The 16,236-nt window shown below is 41.1% G+C and overlaps 1 protein-coding gene across 4 annotated transcripts in view; it reads right to left on the bottom strand.

The window, feature by feature from the left end:
* AGTPBP1 (ATP/GTP binding carboxypeptidase 1) overlaps nt 1-15,734 on the bottom strand; it is a 66,958-nt gene extending 51,224 nt beyond the window's left edge. Inside the window, exon 1 of one of the 4 annotated variants that reach the window (XM_057428736.1) lies at nt 15,509-15,734. Coding sequence is in view for 3 of the 4 variants with exons in the window: in XM_057428734.1 (XP_057284717.1) it covers nt 3,685-3,713 (29 nt within the window). In the remaining variant the exon portion in view is untranslated. Of the gene's footprint in view, nt 1-1,391; nt 1,445-3,684; nt 3,771-15,508 lie in introns of those variants that run through there. The other 3 variants (XM_057428734.1, XM_057428733.1, XM_057428735.1) reach the window with 3 other exon arrangements.
* Between the last annotated feature and the right edge of the window lie 502 nt (nt 15,735-16,236).

Genomic DNA, 16,236 nt, shown 5'->3' with positions numbered 1-16,236 from the left:
TAAAGACAAAATTTGTTTACAGGCATCAAAATTTCAGAGCTAACCTCAATTTTGACTGCTGCAGCCTGCAAAATTCAAGCTACACTGACATATGGAAGTAATATACCATGTACGGAAAGTTAGCATCTAATATAATTTTTTCCATACTTACTAAAAGCTCTAAAAGGTTTAGAAAGGGTAAGTTATTCTCTGCACTGGCGAATACAACATTTTAAACTCTAAGATTTAGAGGTACAATCTCCTCCTGGGGCCAGAGTCTCTATCAAGAGCAATGAGCACTGATTGAAGCATTTGAAGAGATATCTTCAGAACGGTTTTAGGTTATTCGTTTTGGATGAAGTCTTCCAACAGAAATATAGTATATGAATTTCACGTCTTCAGTATACCCGATAAAGTGTTCTTGAAAATAACAGAAGCCCAGAGCCTATGCTGAAATGTAAATTAAAGTCCTTATTTCCTCTTAACTATAAGAGTATTCTTTTTGAAACAAGAATTTTGTTCTTATTTATTAATATTCTACACTAATATACACAGTGGTTATAATATTACGACAGCTTTCCATGCCTGCATGGTAAATAAAAAAAGCTGTAGGACAGGAATTACAGCAGCCAGACTGACTGACTCTGATCCCATGGGTGATACCGCTGCGTGAGCCCATTTGATCTAAGAATAAAATGGGAGCCCAATGTCCAATGGGATTCTTTTTAATATTTGTAATATAAGCACATACTTTTGACCAACAAACCATTCAGGATCCAAATCTAGAAAATAGCTCTCCAAAACAGAAAAGCACCATGGAATTCAGTATTTTTTTATCCAACAGCTAGGTGAACCAAGAAAAGAGTCAGAATGGCAGAATAAAAACTGTGTCCTCTCAGAGCTAAATCTCCTCCTACACTGCTGACATTGCAGAACCTCACATGAACACCCTGAACACTGTGTCCAGCCTTTCGTACAAGACTTGTTTTCCCACAACGTGAAGAACTTGTTACTAAAACAGATTATTTTTCACCCCACCCATTCTAAAGCATTCCCATAAAAACACTCTGTAGTCACCAAGTGTCTAAAATTTTTAGTTACAAAAATCATGACAAGGGGGCACAAGAAGAACCTTCATAAGGGCCATATAAACTATTCTCTTCAGAGTTGGATGAACACCACAGATGCTCTTCGTGACAGACCTATGACAAGCCAGTCTGTAACTGCCTGCAAAAATGGTGATTAAATAACCAAAGCACTTTCCTTAGCTTCCTGATGGCAGTCAGATGCAATGGTTATGTCAGTAAAGCTTTAAGCACGTATGTGGTATTTTAATGTCACTTTCCCACTCATGGGACCTGTTACTCCCTCACACATGAAAAATCAGATGTATTTTCAAGAACTCAAACTACCTTTGGCTGTTTGAAGCTTCACCCATTTGGATAGTTCTTCCAGGATCCTTCTGTACAAAGAAGAGAAGATGGCTGATCTACTGCTACTCAGTTTCTCCTCCCCAACTCCCACAAACACAGCCACTAGAGGTTTGCCATTTATGTCTTTCACTACTTAACTCAAACTTCATGAGTTCTGAAGACAATGGACAATTATTATTCTGGGATGAATTTAGACTTTCTTTAAGCACCCCAAGAAGTTTACCACACTTACTTAATCCTGTACGCTTCATGCCTCAACACACAGGAAAACTGTTTGTCCACCCCACATTCAAATGCCACAGTTCAAAACACCCCTCACACCATCACCTTATTTGCAAAAAGGAAGCATGAACAACCTTGCCATCATCTCAACTGTTGCCAAAGCATACAGCATGACTCTAGCTAACCAAAGAGCTTTGTGTATTTCCTTTTCTGGTTAGGAAAGCTACGAGTACATAGAGAGGAAGCAACTGCTCAGACACTGAGGAACACAAGACATAGGGGTTCATGTTTGAGAGAACTCACTCAAAAAGAAAGTATCTTCTCAAAGAAAATGTCTTCATTTCAGAGACATTTCTTCCAGTCTCACCAACTATAAAAAAGTTTCAAGCATTTTTACTCTGTGTATGAAGAAATGCTAGATTCACAACTCTCCATTACCCACTGTACACTACCTTTGCTATGCAAATGCTACACCTTTCTAAGCATCTGCTCACAATAAGAAAGAACTCTACTGGCTGTCATGGCAGCTTGTAAAAATTCCATTCTCTTAGAATGGTTTTAAGCTATTCATTTTTCAAGAAGGCTTGCAAAAGGTAACAGTCAAATTAAAGAAGTCATCAGAAACTTTCAGTTTCCCAGCTGTACCCTCCTTCCTCTGCAACTTCTGTCTGCAGTCAGTCAGCACATTGACATATCAGGGAGTGTGCTCTTCTCCCACAGCAAACAGATCTTCTGTGTTTCAGCACATAAAAAAAACTATTTTAAAGTAGGCAGGCTTCTCATGAGTTTGTTTGCATTTTATTCTAATGCAATCCATTTCTTTCTTTTTCTTTTCTCTCAACCACCTCCACCGTTACCAATCTTTAGAGAGCTGGTACCTCTGATTACTTCACAGCTAACTCTGTACGATGAATTCACCATAATTTATTCACAACTTAGAGAACAACTGAATTGCAGGGATGGAAACCTTAATTTCAATTCAGTAACTAAAGAAGAATACAAGACACTTAAGTTGCCACTCCACAAATATCTAACATTCTTTGTATACTTTATGTATTATAACTGGCAGTATTTCCAAGAATACCCATTGCTGATTAAGAGTTTGACTTTGCTTATTGGAATACCTAAGGAACTAATATACCCTAAGTAGAAAATGCAAGAGTTTTTTTATAGTTCTTTTGATCCATCTCTCACACAAACAGGAACACAGACTCTGATACCAAGCCATTCCACTCTTGAGTCAGCAAAAGCAAACATGGTTCTACATGCAAGCATTAAAATTAAAGTTTGAAATTCATCCCAAAATATAAAATTAATCCATGGTAGGGCATGTCCTACATGCAAATTCATCCACTCAATTAGAAAATAAACAGTACTTCGAAGAACTAAGACTGAAGCCAGAATTCCCTATTTTGCTGCCTTTAGGTATTTTTTTTTTTAATCTGATAGATGGCTTAACCTTTGCTAGTTTAAGAGAAGAGCAGGACTGAAAGTCTGTCAACAGTTTCCTGATGCTTAATAGACATGGTGTTTTCCATAGAAAATCTCTTAACTTTTTCCACATATTTGCTAGAACAAGTTATCATGAAAATAACACACAACTTTTCAACTCTTGAAATATTCTGTAATCTCATTCTTGTTTATCCTAGCTGTGTGTTGGATTGCAGGATTATTGGAGAACTATACACATATTATGACAAATTCATGGCTTGTTATAAACTTGCCTTTGATTCCTTCAGTAAGATTTTTTTATGTTTTTCCCCATATTTGCGTAAAATAAATTACCTGATAATTGTTTCAATGAAATTTAATGTAGACTTTATATTTGAATGTGTCTAACACTGAAAATTTTAAATTTAGAAAGTTAAACATTAAATGTATGTAATTTATGTTAACCAATATTGACTCCCTCAGTTTTTCAGTACATCAATGTACACATTCTTACTAAGGACCCATAATGTATTATTTATCTTATTATTAAGATAAAAACTGCTTTTTCACAAATCTCAAATAACTTGATGTTGAGAAGTCACTACAGTTTTAAATTTACCTTTTTTCAGATGTTCTTATTTTGTTCATATCGGAAACTTGATTCTTCAAATCACCATCTCTGATAAACTGGAAGATATTAAACAGCTACAAGTTATCAGTATCTTTTGTTCTTTAATGATGAAATGTTACCACCATATTGGATGTCTTTACACTAGAAACGTTTAGTAAGTTAATTCACATTGATTGTGCTTCTCCCAAACTATCACATGCTCTTGTCTTAGATCTATTTGATCCAGCTTTTAAAATAAACTATTGCAAAAGAAGTACAGAGTATGATCCTGCATTATAACTGAGTCCCACCAAGAGAGTCTGATTATAATAAAAGTTTATCTAAGTTACTTAATAGACAGTATTTTATGCCTGTGACAGAATTTCATTGCACAAATTTCACTGAACAAAGTTTTTGCTGAAGCCAGTAAACACCCTTCTTTAAACTTACTTGACAATGTTGTGTGATGCCACAACCCACTTATACCTGACTGCCATTTCATGTATCTCTGGGATAACCAGAACTAAAACCACAGAGAGAAACATGGGAGTGATTGGTGCTCTTATTTTAAGCAAGACCTGAATACATTTCTTGGACACAAACCATATCGTGTGAAGAACTCGACTTTCCTATCCTTTTAAGGACATAGTCTCCTCAGGCTACACCGCTTCCTCAAATGGTGGCTCCAAGCAATTAAGGTTGAAGTCTACAGGGCCATTAACCGAACCTCTCTACTTCCATTTGAGATCCAGTATGAGTGACAAATATGCCTACTGTGAGAAAAACAATAACGTCTTTGAAGGGCACAGTGGTTAGAATTTACTGGTTAGAAGACAGTAAAGGGAAAAAGGATATTCAAAAATGTGGGTGAGAATGGAGAAGACAAAGCACTTGTTCTTTTGGGGAAAGCAGGCGAGAAACTCAGCCAAGCACACACACACAAACACAATCTCCCCCAAGAGATATTTGTAACTCCTCTCAAAAATCCTTGTTGTTCAACACATAACGAGGCTTTTATTACCAGTAAATTTCACTCTGCAATTGCTAAAATCTTAAAGCAGACAAAGTATGATGGAAGCTTATTTCCAGACTTACTTGAAAGCAGGATGTTCTCCCAGCAGCCAAGACAAGTAAGTGTTCAGCTTTTCACAAGATTTCACAGCTTGAGTCAAGTAAACAGGTGTCCTAGATTTGTCCAAGTACTCTTCAAGTGTAAACTACCTTGACTTCCTTTAAAGACAATGAACAGTTAGAATCACAGAATCATAAACCAGTTAGGGTTGGAAAGGACCTTAAGATCATCTAGTTCCAACCACCTGCCATGGGCAAGGACACCTCACACTAAACCATCTCACCCAAGGCTCTGTCCAAGCTGTCTTTGAACACTGCCAGGGATGGAGCATGCACAGCTTCCCTGGACAACCCATTCCAGTGCCTCCCCACCCTCATAGTAAAGAACTTCCTCCTTATATCCAATCCAAACTTCCCCTGTGTAAGTTTTAATCCGTTACCCCTTGTCCTATCGCTGCAGTCCCTAATGAAGAGAACCTTCCCAGCATCCCTATAGGCCCCCTTCAGATACTGCAAGGCTGCTATGAGGTCTCCAAGCAGCCTTCTCTTCTCCAGGATGAACAGCCCCAACTTTCTCAGCCTGTCTTCATACAGGAGGTGCTCCAGTCCCCTGATCATCCTCGTGGCCCTTCTCTGGACTTGTTCCAACAGTTCCATGTCCTTTTTATGTTGAGGACACCAGAACTGCACACAATACTCCAAGTGAGGTCTCCCAAGAGCAGAGTAGAGGGGCAGGATCACCTCCTTTGACCTGCTGGTCACGCTCCTTTTGATGCAACCCAGGATACAGTTGGCTTTCTGGGCTGCAAGCGCACACTGAACCCACCTCATGTTCATTTTCTCATCAACCAACACCCCCAAGTCCTTCTCTGCAGGGCTGATCTGAATCTCTTCTCTGCCCAACCTGCAGCTGTGCCTGGGATTGACCCAGCACAGGTGTAGGACCTTGCACTTGGCATGGTTAAACTTCATAAGGTTGGCATCAGCCCACCTCACAAGCGTGTCAAGGTCCCTCTGGATGGCATTCCTTCCCTCCAGGGTATCAACCAAACCACACAGTTTGGCATTATCGGCAAACTTGCTGAGGGCGCACTCAATCCCACTGTCCATGTCAGCAACAAAGATGTTGAACAAGACTGGTCCCAACACCGATCCCTGAGGGACACCACTCGTTACTGGTCTCCAGCTGGACATTGAGCCATTGACCACAACTTTTTGCGTGCAGCCATCCAAACAGTTCTTTATCCACTGAGTGGTCCATCTATCAAATTGATGTCTCTCCAATTTAGAGACAAGGATGTCATGCAGGACAGCTTCGAAAGCTCTGCACAATTCCAGGCAGATGATGTCAACTGCTCTGCCCCTGTCCATCAGTTCTGTAGCCCCATCATAGAAGGCCATCAAATTGGTCAGGCAGGATTTCCCCTTAGTGAAGCTATGCTGACTGTCACCAAGCACCTTGCTGTTTTTCATGTGCCTTAGCATGTCAGGCACAGAGGTGAGACTGACTGGTCTGTGGTTCTCTGGGTCATTCATTTTCCCCTTCTTGAAAATGGGGGTTATATTTCCCTTTTTTCCAGTTGTTGGGAACTTCACCTGACTGCCATGATTTTTCAAATATGATGGAGAGTGGCTTAGCAACTTCATCTGCCAGCTTCAGGACCCACAGATGGATTCCATCAGGTCCCATGGACTTGTGCACATTCAGGTTCTTGAGATGGTCTCAAACCAGATCCTCTCCTACAGTGGGCCCAAGGTCTTCATTCTCACAGTCCCTGCATCTGCCTTCCAAAACTTGAGTGGTGTGGTCAGAGCATTTGCCAGGGAAGACTGAGGCAAAGAAGTCATTAAGAACCTCAGCCTTCTCCAAATCCAGGGTACCCAGTTCTCCTGGTAGCTTCCCTAGTCTGTCTTTTATTTGCAATGTAACTATAGAATCCCTTCCTCTTATCCTTAACATCCTTAGCGAAGTTTAATTCTAACTGGGCCTTAGCTTTCCTAACCTGGTCCCTAGCTTCCTGGACAACATCCGTGTATTCTTCCCAGGCCACCTGTCTTTGCTTCCACCTTTTGCAAGCCTCTTTTTTCCCCTTGAAGTTTCCTCAGCAGCTCCTTATTCATCCAAGGAGGTCTCCTGGCCCTCCTGCTGCACTTCCTTCTAGTCAGGACACAACACTCCTGAGCTTGTAGCAGGTGATCCTTGAATATCAACCAACAGAATAGCTGTGTCCACCACAATGCAGACAATTTCACAGATTATAAAGTCTGTACAAGTGGAGCTAGCTACAGAGCTGAACTACCTTGAACTGCAAGGTCTTAACTTGTTTCACTCCAAATTTATCACAAAGTATTTCAATCAGCATGAATGTGCAAATGCTGCAGGTCAAAGTGAAACAACAAGTAGGTCTTTTCACACTGTCTGTGGAACATTATTCCATCTATACTTCTACCCTCACAGGGGAAACAGGGAGCATCTTCATAGAAAACTTCTCCAGACAGGTAAAGTTCCAAATCAGAAAGCTGCACTTACTATAGTAATGCTACCAACACTAAGATATACTAAATGGACTATAAGAAGTTTCATATTATTTTTACATTTTCTTTTCTCTCCATAAAAGGAAAGACAAGCATTATGTGACTGACATGTATTTGCCACCCTCCTATGTGAATTCTTTGTCACTGAGCCACTGACTCACCTTCTCCACTGATCAATATTTTCAGCCCTGTGAAACGTAGCCACTCACTGGCAAAGCTCATGCAAAAGAGCAGAGGATATCCCCCCTATATTTACGTGTAAGTTTTGGCATGTGCTGAAATGTAACGGAGTAACATGGAACCCAGAATCCTACTTCTTGGATAAATACCCTGATTACAAAGATCCTGTGCAAAATGGTAAGCACTATCACAAAGCGACTGTGATAATGGATAAAGAAATGAACTGGCACCATTTCATTCAGGCATGTCCATTAGGTGTTACTGCGAGTGCCTGTTCGACTACAGAGACTTGTAAGGACACAGCCTTCCTGAATATTGATTTATACGCATTAGGAGAACAAGATGCTCAGCCTCTCCAAGCCAGCAATAATTTACTGACACAAGTTAGGGAGTGACCTGCAGGGGAGTGAAAGGTGAATTAGTAATTCTGATAGTTAATGCTCCATGCTAATACCATTCTGCTAGCATAGGTGACGGGACTTCAGTTTATATACTGGGCATGACGTGCTGTAGTACTGAATACCTCTCTAACTAGTTCAGGTCAGGTGTCCTGTCTCTGCTCCCTCCCAGCTTCTTTTGCCCCTCTTCACTGGCAGAGTGTGAGACTGAAAAGTCCTTGTTCAGGATAAGAGCTACTGAGCAACAACTAAAACATCCGTGTGTTATCAGCATTATTCTCAGACTAAAGCCAAAACACAGCACTGCATCAGCTACTAGTAAGGAAAAAAAACAAGCCTGTTACAGCTGAACCCAAGGTGTCACTAAAAACAACAAACAAAACCTTTTTTTTTTTTAGATCTCACCTATCTGATGCAGTCTGAACTGGCTCCTGATTCTTCCAGAAAGCAGTGTCTCATTCTCATTTTAGGCATTCATTTACTAAATCCACTGTTTTAGCGAAAGAGAAACCTAAAATGCCGTCTGTTTCAAAAAAATAAGCAAATAATAAAAGTCTCCTTCTCTTACATCATGCCAGTGCCTGCCCACTTGTGTTTGTCTTCTCTCTTAGAGGAATCCTTTGTCATCATGCAAATACCAAGAATTTCATACCACCACAGAAAGTCACCTAATCATCAAATCCATCATCTACCTAATAATGGAAAGAGATAATTCAAAAAAAGTAAATGCTACTAACCAAATGCTTTGCATGCACTATCACATAGCTCTTCTTGAATCTTCTTTATGATGCTGTTACTTAAATTGATGCAATTTAAGGGAAAAGTGAGTACACCCATTACCTATTGCAAGCCATCCAGGTGGAATTTCTATATGCCCCAAACAGCCACCTTTAAATAAAACTGATGTAATTAAATCAAATTCAGTACAGTAATGCATGGCTCAACTGCACCAGAACCTGCAGTTAAGTGTAGTCATTGTAAATTGTTTTCCTTTTAATCACTAATAGACAGTAAAGAAGGCCAACATGAAACTGAACTCCATCCTTACTCTAACTTACAATCATAATAAGAAAAAAAAATAAAATGCATTCACCATTACAATATGTCAGCACTGAGCACTTTCATAAGTGTTTTGATAACATCACATCAGAAAGAGACTGTCATACGTTAAATACAGTAAGCTCACATCTGAGGCTCAAACCCTTTATTTTAGCCAACAGCAACTCTGCTTTCATGGTTCTTTTTTCCTCTTTTTTCTTGTTCACTGAAACTGAAGGGCTTTTAAATACATGTTTAAAAAACATGTCTGTATTTTGGAGTCATACCAGACTTCCTCCCATCAAGCCCATTTTCTTGCAAGGGCAAATCTCCCCGAAAAGTTTTAAACAACTCCCATGGAAGACAAATCTACCAGTATCTGGCAAGGTAATGGCAAGAAAAATGAGCAGTGCTAGTTCAACAGGGCAAAATGATTCTGCCACAAAAATCAGACATGCTCAGAAACAATGTGCACAGATAAAGCCTATCTCTCTAGACCATGGAGACTGAAAAAAAAAAAAAAAAAATCTCAGTTTTCATGTTACAATGCTTCTATTGGAAATTTCTTAGAGAAAACAAAGCTAATCTTACTGCTACTGAAAATGGAAGACATTCTGAGTTTACATAACAGAGTTCACATGCTTCAACTAACCAAAATACTTTAACATGGACATGCATGTCTTGGAAGAATAAATGTAACTAAAAAATGTAAACTATCTTTGTATTTTATTTTCTTAAACCCCTCTCCCACACAAAAAAACTTCACACCAAACACACACATCCCCCCCTTCCAAGAAAACAAAACAAAACAACAACAAAACCCACCACATGGGGTTTTAGAAGGACAGAGACCTCTGAAATTTGAAATTTACCTGTATAACGCTAGGAGTTTGCAGGGAAGTACTTTGTAAGTACAGGACAAAGAAGTCAGCTATTTTTACCAAGTGAAACTAAAAAAGTCAAAACAAAGTATCAATATGCACAGTTTACTGATACTACTAAATCTGCTCTACTTGCAGTATATTCTATTTTCTGTGGTTTTATTTTACAGAAACCTGTTTTCTTAAAATAATACACTTTATTCAGAAAGGCCTATTTTACGAGTCTTTGTAGTATATATTAAAAGATGGTTCATTATCATGAACAAATGAATTGCAAAAACCACATATAAAATCATATTCATGAAGAGACAAAACAAAGCTTCAGTTTTGCTGTATATATCTACCCTAATAAGTCTGCAAAAACCTGAGTGTTCTTCTATATATATTTTCCTGTTTTGATTTGTATCCAAAGCTAGGACCATGTTATTTTCAAAGCCAGAGCTCAGTCTTCACTTATACTCATCATGGAGTTATTCCATTTGAAAGGTTACCAAAAGAAAACATTAACAAGTGCATAGCAAATAAGTAATTTCTTTACTGTGTACTTATTTATCAGATAGTGGAAACAAGTAGATGAGAAAATCTTTGTAAATCCTACATACAAAATAGTCTGAAAAAAAAGGAAGGAACACCAAAGTTCAGGGCACAGAACTGTGTTAAAAAAAAAAAAAAACACAACAAAAAAAACCACCACTGAACTAAAAATGAGAGAAAACCCTGGGTATGAACTGAGAAAACATATAATGATTTAAAATTTCATAAATGCTAGGCAGAAAAAAAAAGCAAAATCAAAACCCTCCATGAGATCAGGTGATTGCATTCTGGGGTATGCTTTCAAAAGACACTTCTATCTCTCAGAAGTATATGTGGAGTCTCCCAGAACACACCAGAAACAAACTGGCCTTTGATAGCAAATCATTTCACATGCTCTGAAATCTCGGAAGCTGTCCATAAGTTGAAATATTCTTTTTCAAGACACCGAAAAGGTCTGTTTGAATACAGCTATATAAAATGATTACTGCATTCTTTCTGCTCTAGGTAACCTTAATTCCAAAATAAGGTTTCTGGTTTACTTTTTTAAACATAGAAGTAAATTGTTTGCAGAAACAGACTATTTACCTAAATTTACACTTCTAGGAATAGGTATGTTCAAAATTTAGGATGAGCAGCCAAAACCCACAAATATCTCTGCACAATATGGAAAACTGCAGTATGTGACTTGAGACTACACAAGAAACATTTGCCAGGGCAGCACAATGCTCTTCCTTCGGCCAGCAGTAAGAACTGGCCACTGTTATTAATACAGTCATGTTGCCTCCACCATCCCATCTTGTACCATAAGGAGGACTGTGCCTTTCAAAATGGCTTAGAAATTATACCTTAAACAACCCCTCTGACCATTTAATCATTTACTCTTTCACGCATGACATATTGTTTTCCAATTCAGTGCCCCAAGAGACAACTTCCATGAGTATTTTTAAATGTTTTTTGACAGAAAACATTTTAGAGCTATACAGAGTAGCAAAGTTACTGGATGTGAACAATCTCCTTAAAAAAACATGAGGCCTCATGTTAGATTAAAATTTTCACAGACTATTTTGAGATGCCACAGTTACAGGCACAACCGGCTTTGTATCCTGAAAGCTCAATCCATAGTACAAAATACATAAAAAGTTTTGGTTATCTATAACCCAGTTTAAAACTCTAGTGACTGACAATCAGGGGAAATCCTTCAAACTTCACAACTAAGTTTCAAGTTGGCAAATCCTACACTGTATTCTACCACAACTAGAGATACTTTTCTTCCAGATGTAAGACTTTATATGGAAATGGCAGAAAATAACCCCTTAATAACTAAATCTAACCAGCTCCTCTAAGTAGGGAAGCAAAAAAAAAAAAAATCAATAAATCTTAAGTTTTTGGTGGAAAATCATTTTCAAATTCGAAGTAAAATAAAAAAGCTAGTCAAAGAAAACACTTCTGAAAATTACCTACTGTCTTTTCCTTGTACCCTTTGCTATAAATATTTATTGCTATAAATATTTTTAGTAAAAACAAAAAAAGTCAGCTGATTAATTTACCCATTGCTGCATTATAGCAAAGCGTTGACTTTTTGACATAACTAGACAAACTGCAGTACATAGTCAGACATTCAAAAGGACATACATAAAGCTTCACAAAAGACTGAAACACCAAATCCCCGTACAACAGCTTGCCAACTATGCAATGCATCTTATTACCACCAGTTCACTTAGCTGTCAAAAAAAAAAAAAAAAAGTCTGATACATGTCACTAACAGTACTTCCTTTCTTGCCTGGAAAGAAGCTCCTAGAAAGTTACAGGCATGGCAAGCATAAAGTTACCCCTCAAAATACTACAAATTTGCCATTTCCAGGTTCACAGAGTATCACATTCAAAACTTGTGTGATTTAAGTTGACATAAATACTGCAGAAGTCAGCTACTTGTTGCCCAGCTAGCATAACACTTTCATCAGGCAGAAGGTCAACAGCACAGAGAGGGACAGGAGTGCAATAAAAAAAGCCAGGAAAAGCCAGGAGGGAAAGGACATTCATGGCAGAAACTAAACATTCCCCTACACCAAAAACTGAACAAGAACTGGAAATCCAGTAACTTTCCCCCCAGCACTTGGAAAGGCTTAACTGACAACAGTGCTAAATGTCAGAGATGCTTTCCAACACCTAATCCAGTGAGTCCTCCTTTGGCTTATACCATCTTGATGGCTAAGGTCAGTCTGGAAAGAAATCAACCCAAGCATCTAACCTTGCCTTTAATCAGCTGAGTTAAAGCAAATCTTCAAGTCTGGTTTTAAGCCAATAGAAATAAACAAACATCAAATAAAAATATTCGGCTCCCTGTTGCAGATTTATCTACTCAAATACACTTCGAGCCATGCTGCCTCATTAGTATGGAGTAACACAATCATCTCACAATCCATAAAACTCTCAATAACAACTCTCTTTCAAAACCTTGATTTGTACCATTCAGCTTATGAAATACACCTAAAGCAATTAAAAAGTATTACCTACCTCCAGTACACAAAACCCTGCACATCCTGCTTCTCATAAATTGTAAGGAGTTTTTTTAAAGATGTAGTGAAAAAAATTATGTGCCCTGTAATGTGTTAAGGTTTCAGGGTGACAGTTGCAGGACGGCCACCTCTGCAGTTGTTGCAAAAGGAAGGAAAGACGTTTGGGTGCTTCCTCCTCCCCCCCCACTTAACTGTTACAAAACTGTATTTCCAAATGTAAACCATACTGAATCATATTCAGGACAAACAATGAGCAGCTCATAATCTTCTTGATGCTTAACACAGGATACTGGACAGCTAAGCTGTGGATAGTGCATGGCTTGAAAACATATCCATAGATACACTGCCATTACAAATCCCTTTTAAGTGCCCATACAAGCAGCTGCCTTGTTCAGTACTCTCACACTTGGTCGAACAACCATGACTTCCCTCTAAGTTGATTAAGGAGTTAAACACTTCAATTACTGCAGCTATACTCCAGGCCCAGGGTGACTTCAGCAGCATTCAGATCTTCTGGACATTAGCAATTCATGTTGCAGGAGCAATCTCCTAAAAGCAAGCAGCTTGCAGGTACTGGAATTCAAGGAGAAGTTTCAAGTAACACATCGGGAGCCAAAAAACAGGTGGTTCCCAGATACATCCAGCAGAGTATCTCATGAATTTTAAAGACTGCAAAGTCTCTAATCATAAGATACACTGCTGACAAGTTGCTGAGTGACAAGATGAATGTTTTTCCTAGACTAAAGCCTAAACATGAGGTGAAATAGCAAGCTCCTTCTGTAAGCCAAGAGGACTTCATAACGCCTTCTCACAGGTTTTCCCTTGCTAACTGTAGCTTCTCACACATAATTTCAGGGAATTTGCTCCTAGCAGCAGTAAGCTAACCAGTATAAAACAGTGTTTTACCATCTACTACCAAAACAACTGACTATTTTTCAAGTTCAAAAGCTTCCATTTGAAAGACAATCTGTGACTTTCCGGAATATGAAAACTTAATTATGAGCACTGTCATCTTCAAAACTTGAACTGAAAGCTAAGCCTGAGATCAGATGTCACTTCACACAAACATAGATAAGGTATCACTTCACACACTAAGATTACTCCTGGCTCTGGGATCCTCTCCTTCCTCTTCAAAAAGAAAAAGAAAAAAAAATAAAAACCACACCACAGACAAAAACCAAATTATTTTTTAAAGCTTGGGGGGCTGGGAAGGAATACTTCCTTTAATTTATGTTGGCATTAAAAACAAAAAACCGTAATTAATTGAGACATCAGAGACTAACAATAAAAAATTGTTCTGCTGAAACAGGGGTATGGGATAAAATTATCTTGACCTTAAATAGGAAGGTCTCCAGAAAAGGAGATCATCCTGCCACTCCCCAGACAAAAAAAAAAAAAAAAAAAAAAAAAAAAGAAATACATCCCGACACAGCCTTGCACTTGCATCCACAATGCTCGTCATAGGGTATAATTTCCAGAAAAACTCTTAGGTCACGAGTATGATTTCACTGAAGGATTAGCCAGAAGGTGGGGCTATCCCAGCAGCAGCATCCTGTCACCCATCATTACACGCAGCAATGAAACACACACTGAAAGCTACCTGCAAAACTGGGAAGCCTTTTCATTAAGTATAACCCGTGAAAGTAGTTGCAGATGTATTTTTCTAACAGAAAATTACCGGTGAGAATACACTCGCTGGACAGCTAATTCTCTTATGATGCAAAAAGACACAAAAATTCATACCACAAGGCTATCCAGAAGTTTCATGGGTTTATACCATGCAGGTACACAAATTCTCACCTCTGCCTATAACAAACCGCAGATAGCTTACAGCTGCAAGCGTACATAACTGAAGTTCACCCAGGTCAGCATACCTAAGCATCTGACAAAGCCCAGGGCCTGAAAACAGTTTATAATGAAAAGAAACACCACACCACTCCCCAATCCACAGCCCATTTCTCAGATTCTCTCTGTCACGCACTTGAACCGACACCTAGAGAAGCATTTGCTGTGCTAGATTTCCACAACTGCAGTAGGAGGGAGGAAAATTAAAACACACCCAAATATTAATAAAGGCCTCCCCAGAGAACGTTAAGTTCAGCAGCCATTCAGCAGAAGCCATCCCGGCCGCCGTGTTTTCAACGCACTGCCTATGACAGGTTACGCGGTCGGGCCGGGCAGGAGCCACACAGCTACAGCCTCACCGAGAGCAGCGGGACAGGGGTCACCCTTAGCCTTTCCGCTTCGTGGAACGTAAAAGTTGTGTGGCAACGTCGACTCGGTGTAATGCCGAGAAGAGCCTCTGAGCGGGCCGCGCACCGAACCGTGAAGTGCGAAGAGTAAACGTCCCTCCCGCCGCGGGCAGACCCGACACCCCATTCAGGCCCCACGCCAGGCAGTGCTCCTACCGTAGGGCTGGTACCACCTCCAGGGCGCGGATCCCGGAGACAGCTGCAGTGGCCCCGCGTCCCCACGTACACTCGCCGCTCCCCGGGACGGATGACACAGCCACCCGGCACGGGGTGAATCCGTAGGGGGTAGGCCGGGTGCCGGATAGGACCCCGCCTCGGTCCCGGCCCCGGTCCCTCCCCGCTGGCGCCTAGTCTTGCCCCGCCCGGCCCTGCCCCCACTGCAGCTCGGCCCGCACTAGGGAGGACGATGCGTGCTCGCGGGGCTTCACCTCTGAGGCCCCAGCCGTCTCGAGGGCCGGGGTTGCCCCGCAGCCCTCCTGAGGGGCGGGTGAGGCTGCAGGAGGGGTGCCCCTCACCCGCGGCGCTCAGGCGAGGCCGCCCAGCCGCGCCGGCCCGGCGGCTCCACGCTGCATCCCAGCCGCCTTCACGCGAGCGGCGGCAGGAACCTGCCTTCACCGCAACGCGTCACGGCCTCTCCTGCCGCGCCTCGGCCGTGCGCAGGCGCCGTCGCCGCCACGGGGGGGGAAGCACGTTGCTAGGCCTGTGCGACACCTGTGCCGGCCCGCGAGGGACGGAGCGGAGCCAAGCTGGCGGGCGGAGGGCGAAGTGGGAAAGATTTTCACCTGGCCGCGAGCTGCTTTCTCCCGGTTCGCCTCAGGCGCAGTGCTGCTGCGGGCCTACCCCGCGGCACGGAGTTGCCAGGCCTGTGTCGAGGAAGGGCGCGGGTTGCCTCAGGCTGCAAGAACTGGGGGCGTGTGGGAATGCGATGGTTGCAGGACTAGCATGACTACTCGAGTGAACCTGCCTTGCCGGGTTACCTGTCACACCGTCCGCTCGCACCCGGGCTTCCTTCTTCCACTTGCGCGGTACGATGCCCCTCGCCTGGGGGAACTGTCACACCCTTTATTCACGGCAGGTAAGTACTCGCAACAGCAGTGAAGCCGCGGATCATAGAATCATAGAAGGTTTGGGTTGGAAAGGGCCATAAGATCATCTA

Source organism: Pezoporus wallicus, unplaced genomic scaffold, assembly GCF_028554395.1.
Source record: "Pezoporus wallicus isolate ANWC-B61680 ecotype Strahan unplaced genomic scaffold, APGP_CSIRO_Pwel_v1 contig_708, whole genome shotgun sequence".
Classification (NCBI taxonomy): domain Eukaryota; kingdom Metazoa; phylum Chordata; class Aves; order Psittaciformes; family Psittacidae; genus Pezoporus; species Pezoporus wallicus.
Note: the sequence above shows the minus strand (reverse complement) of the source record. Positions and strands in the feature narration are given on the sequence as shown.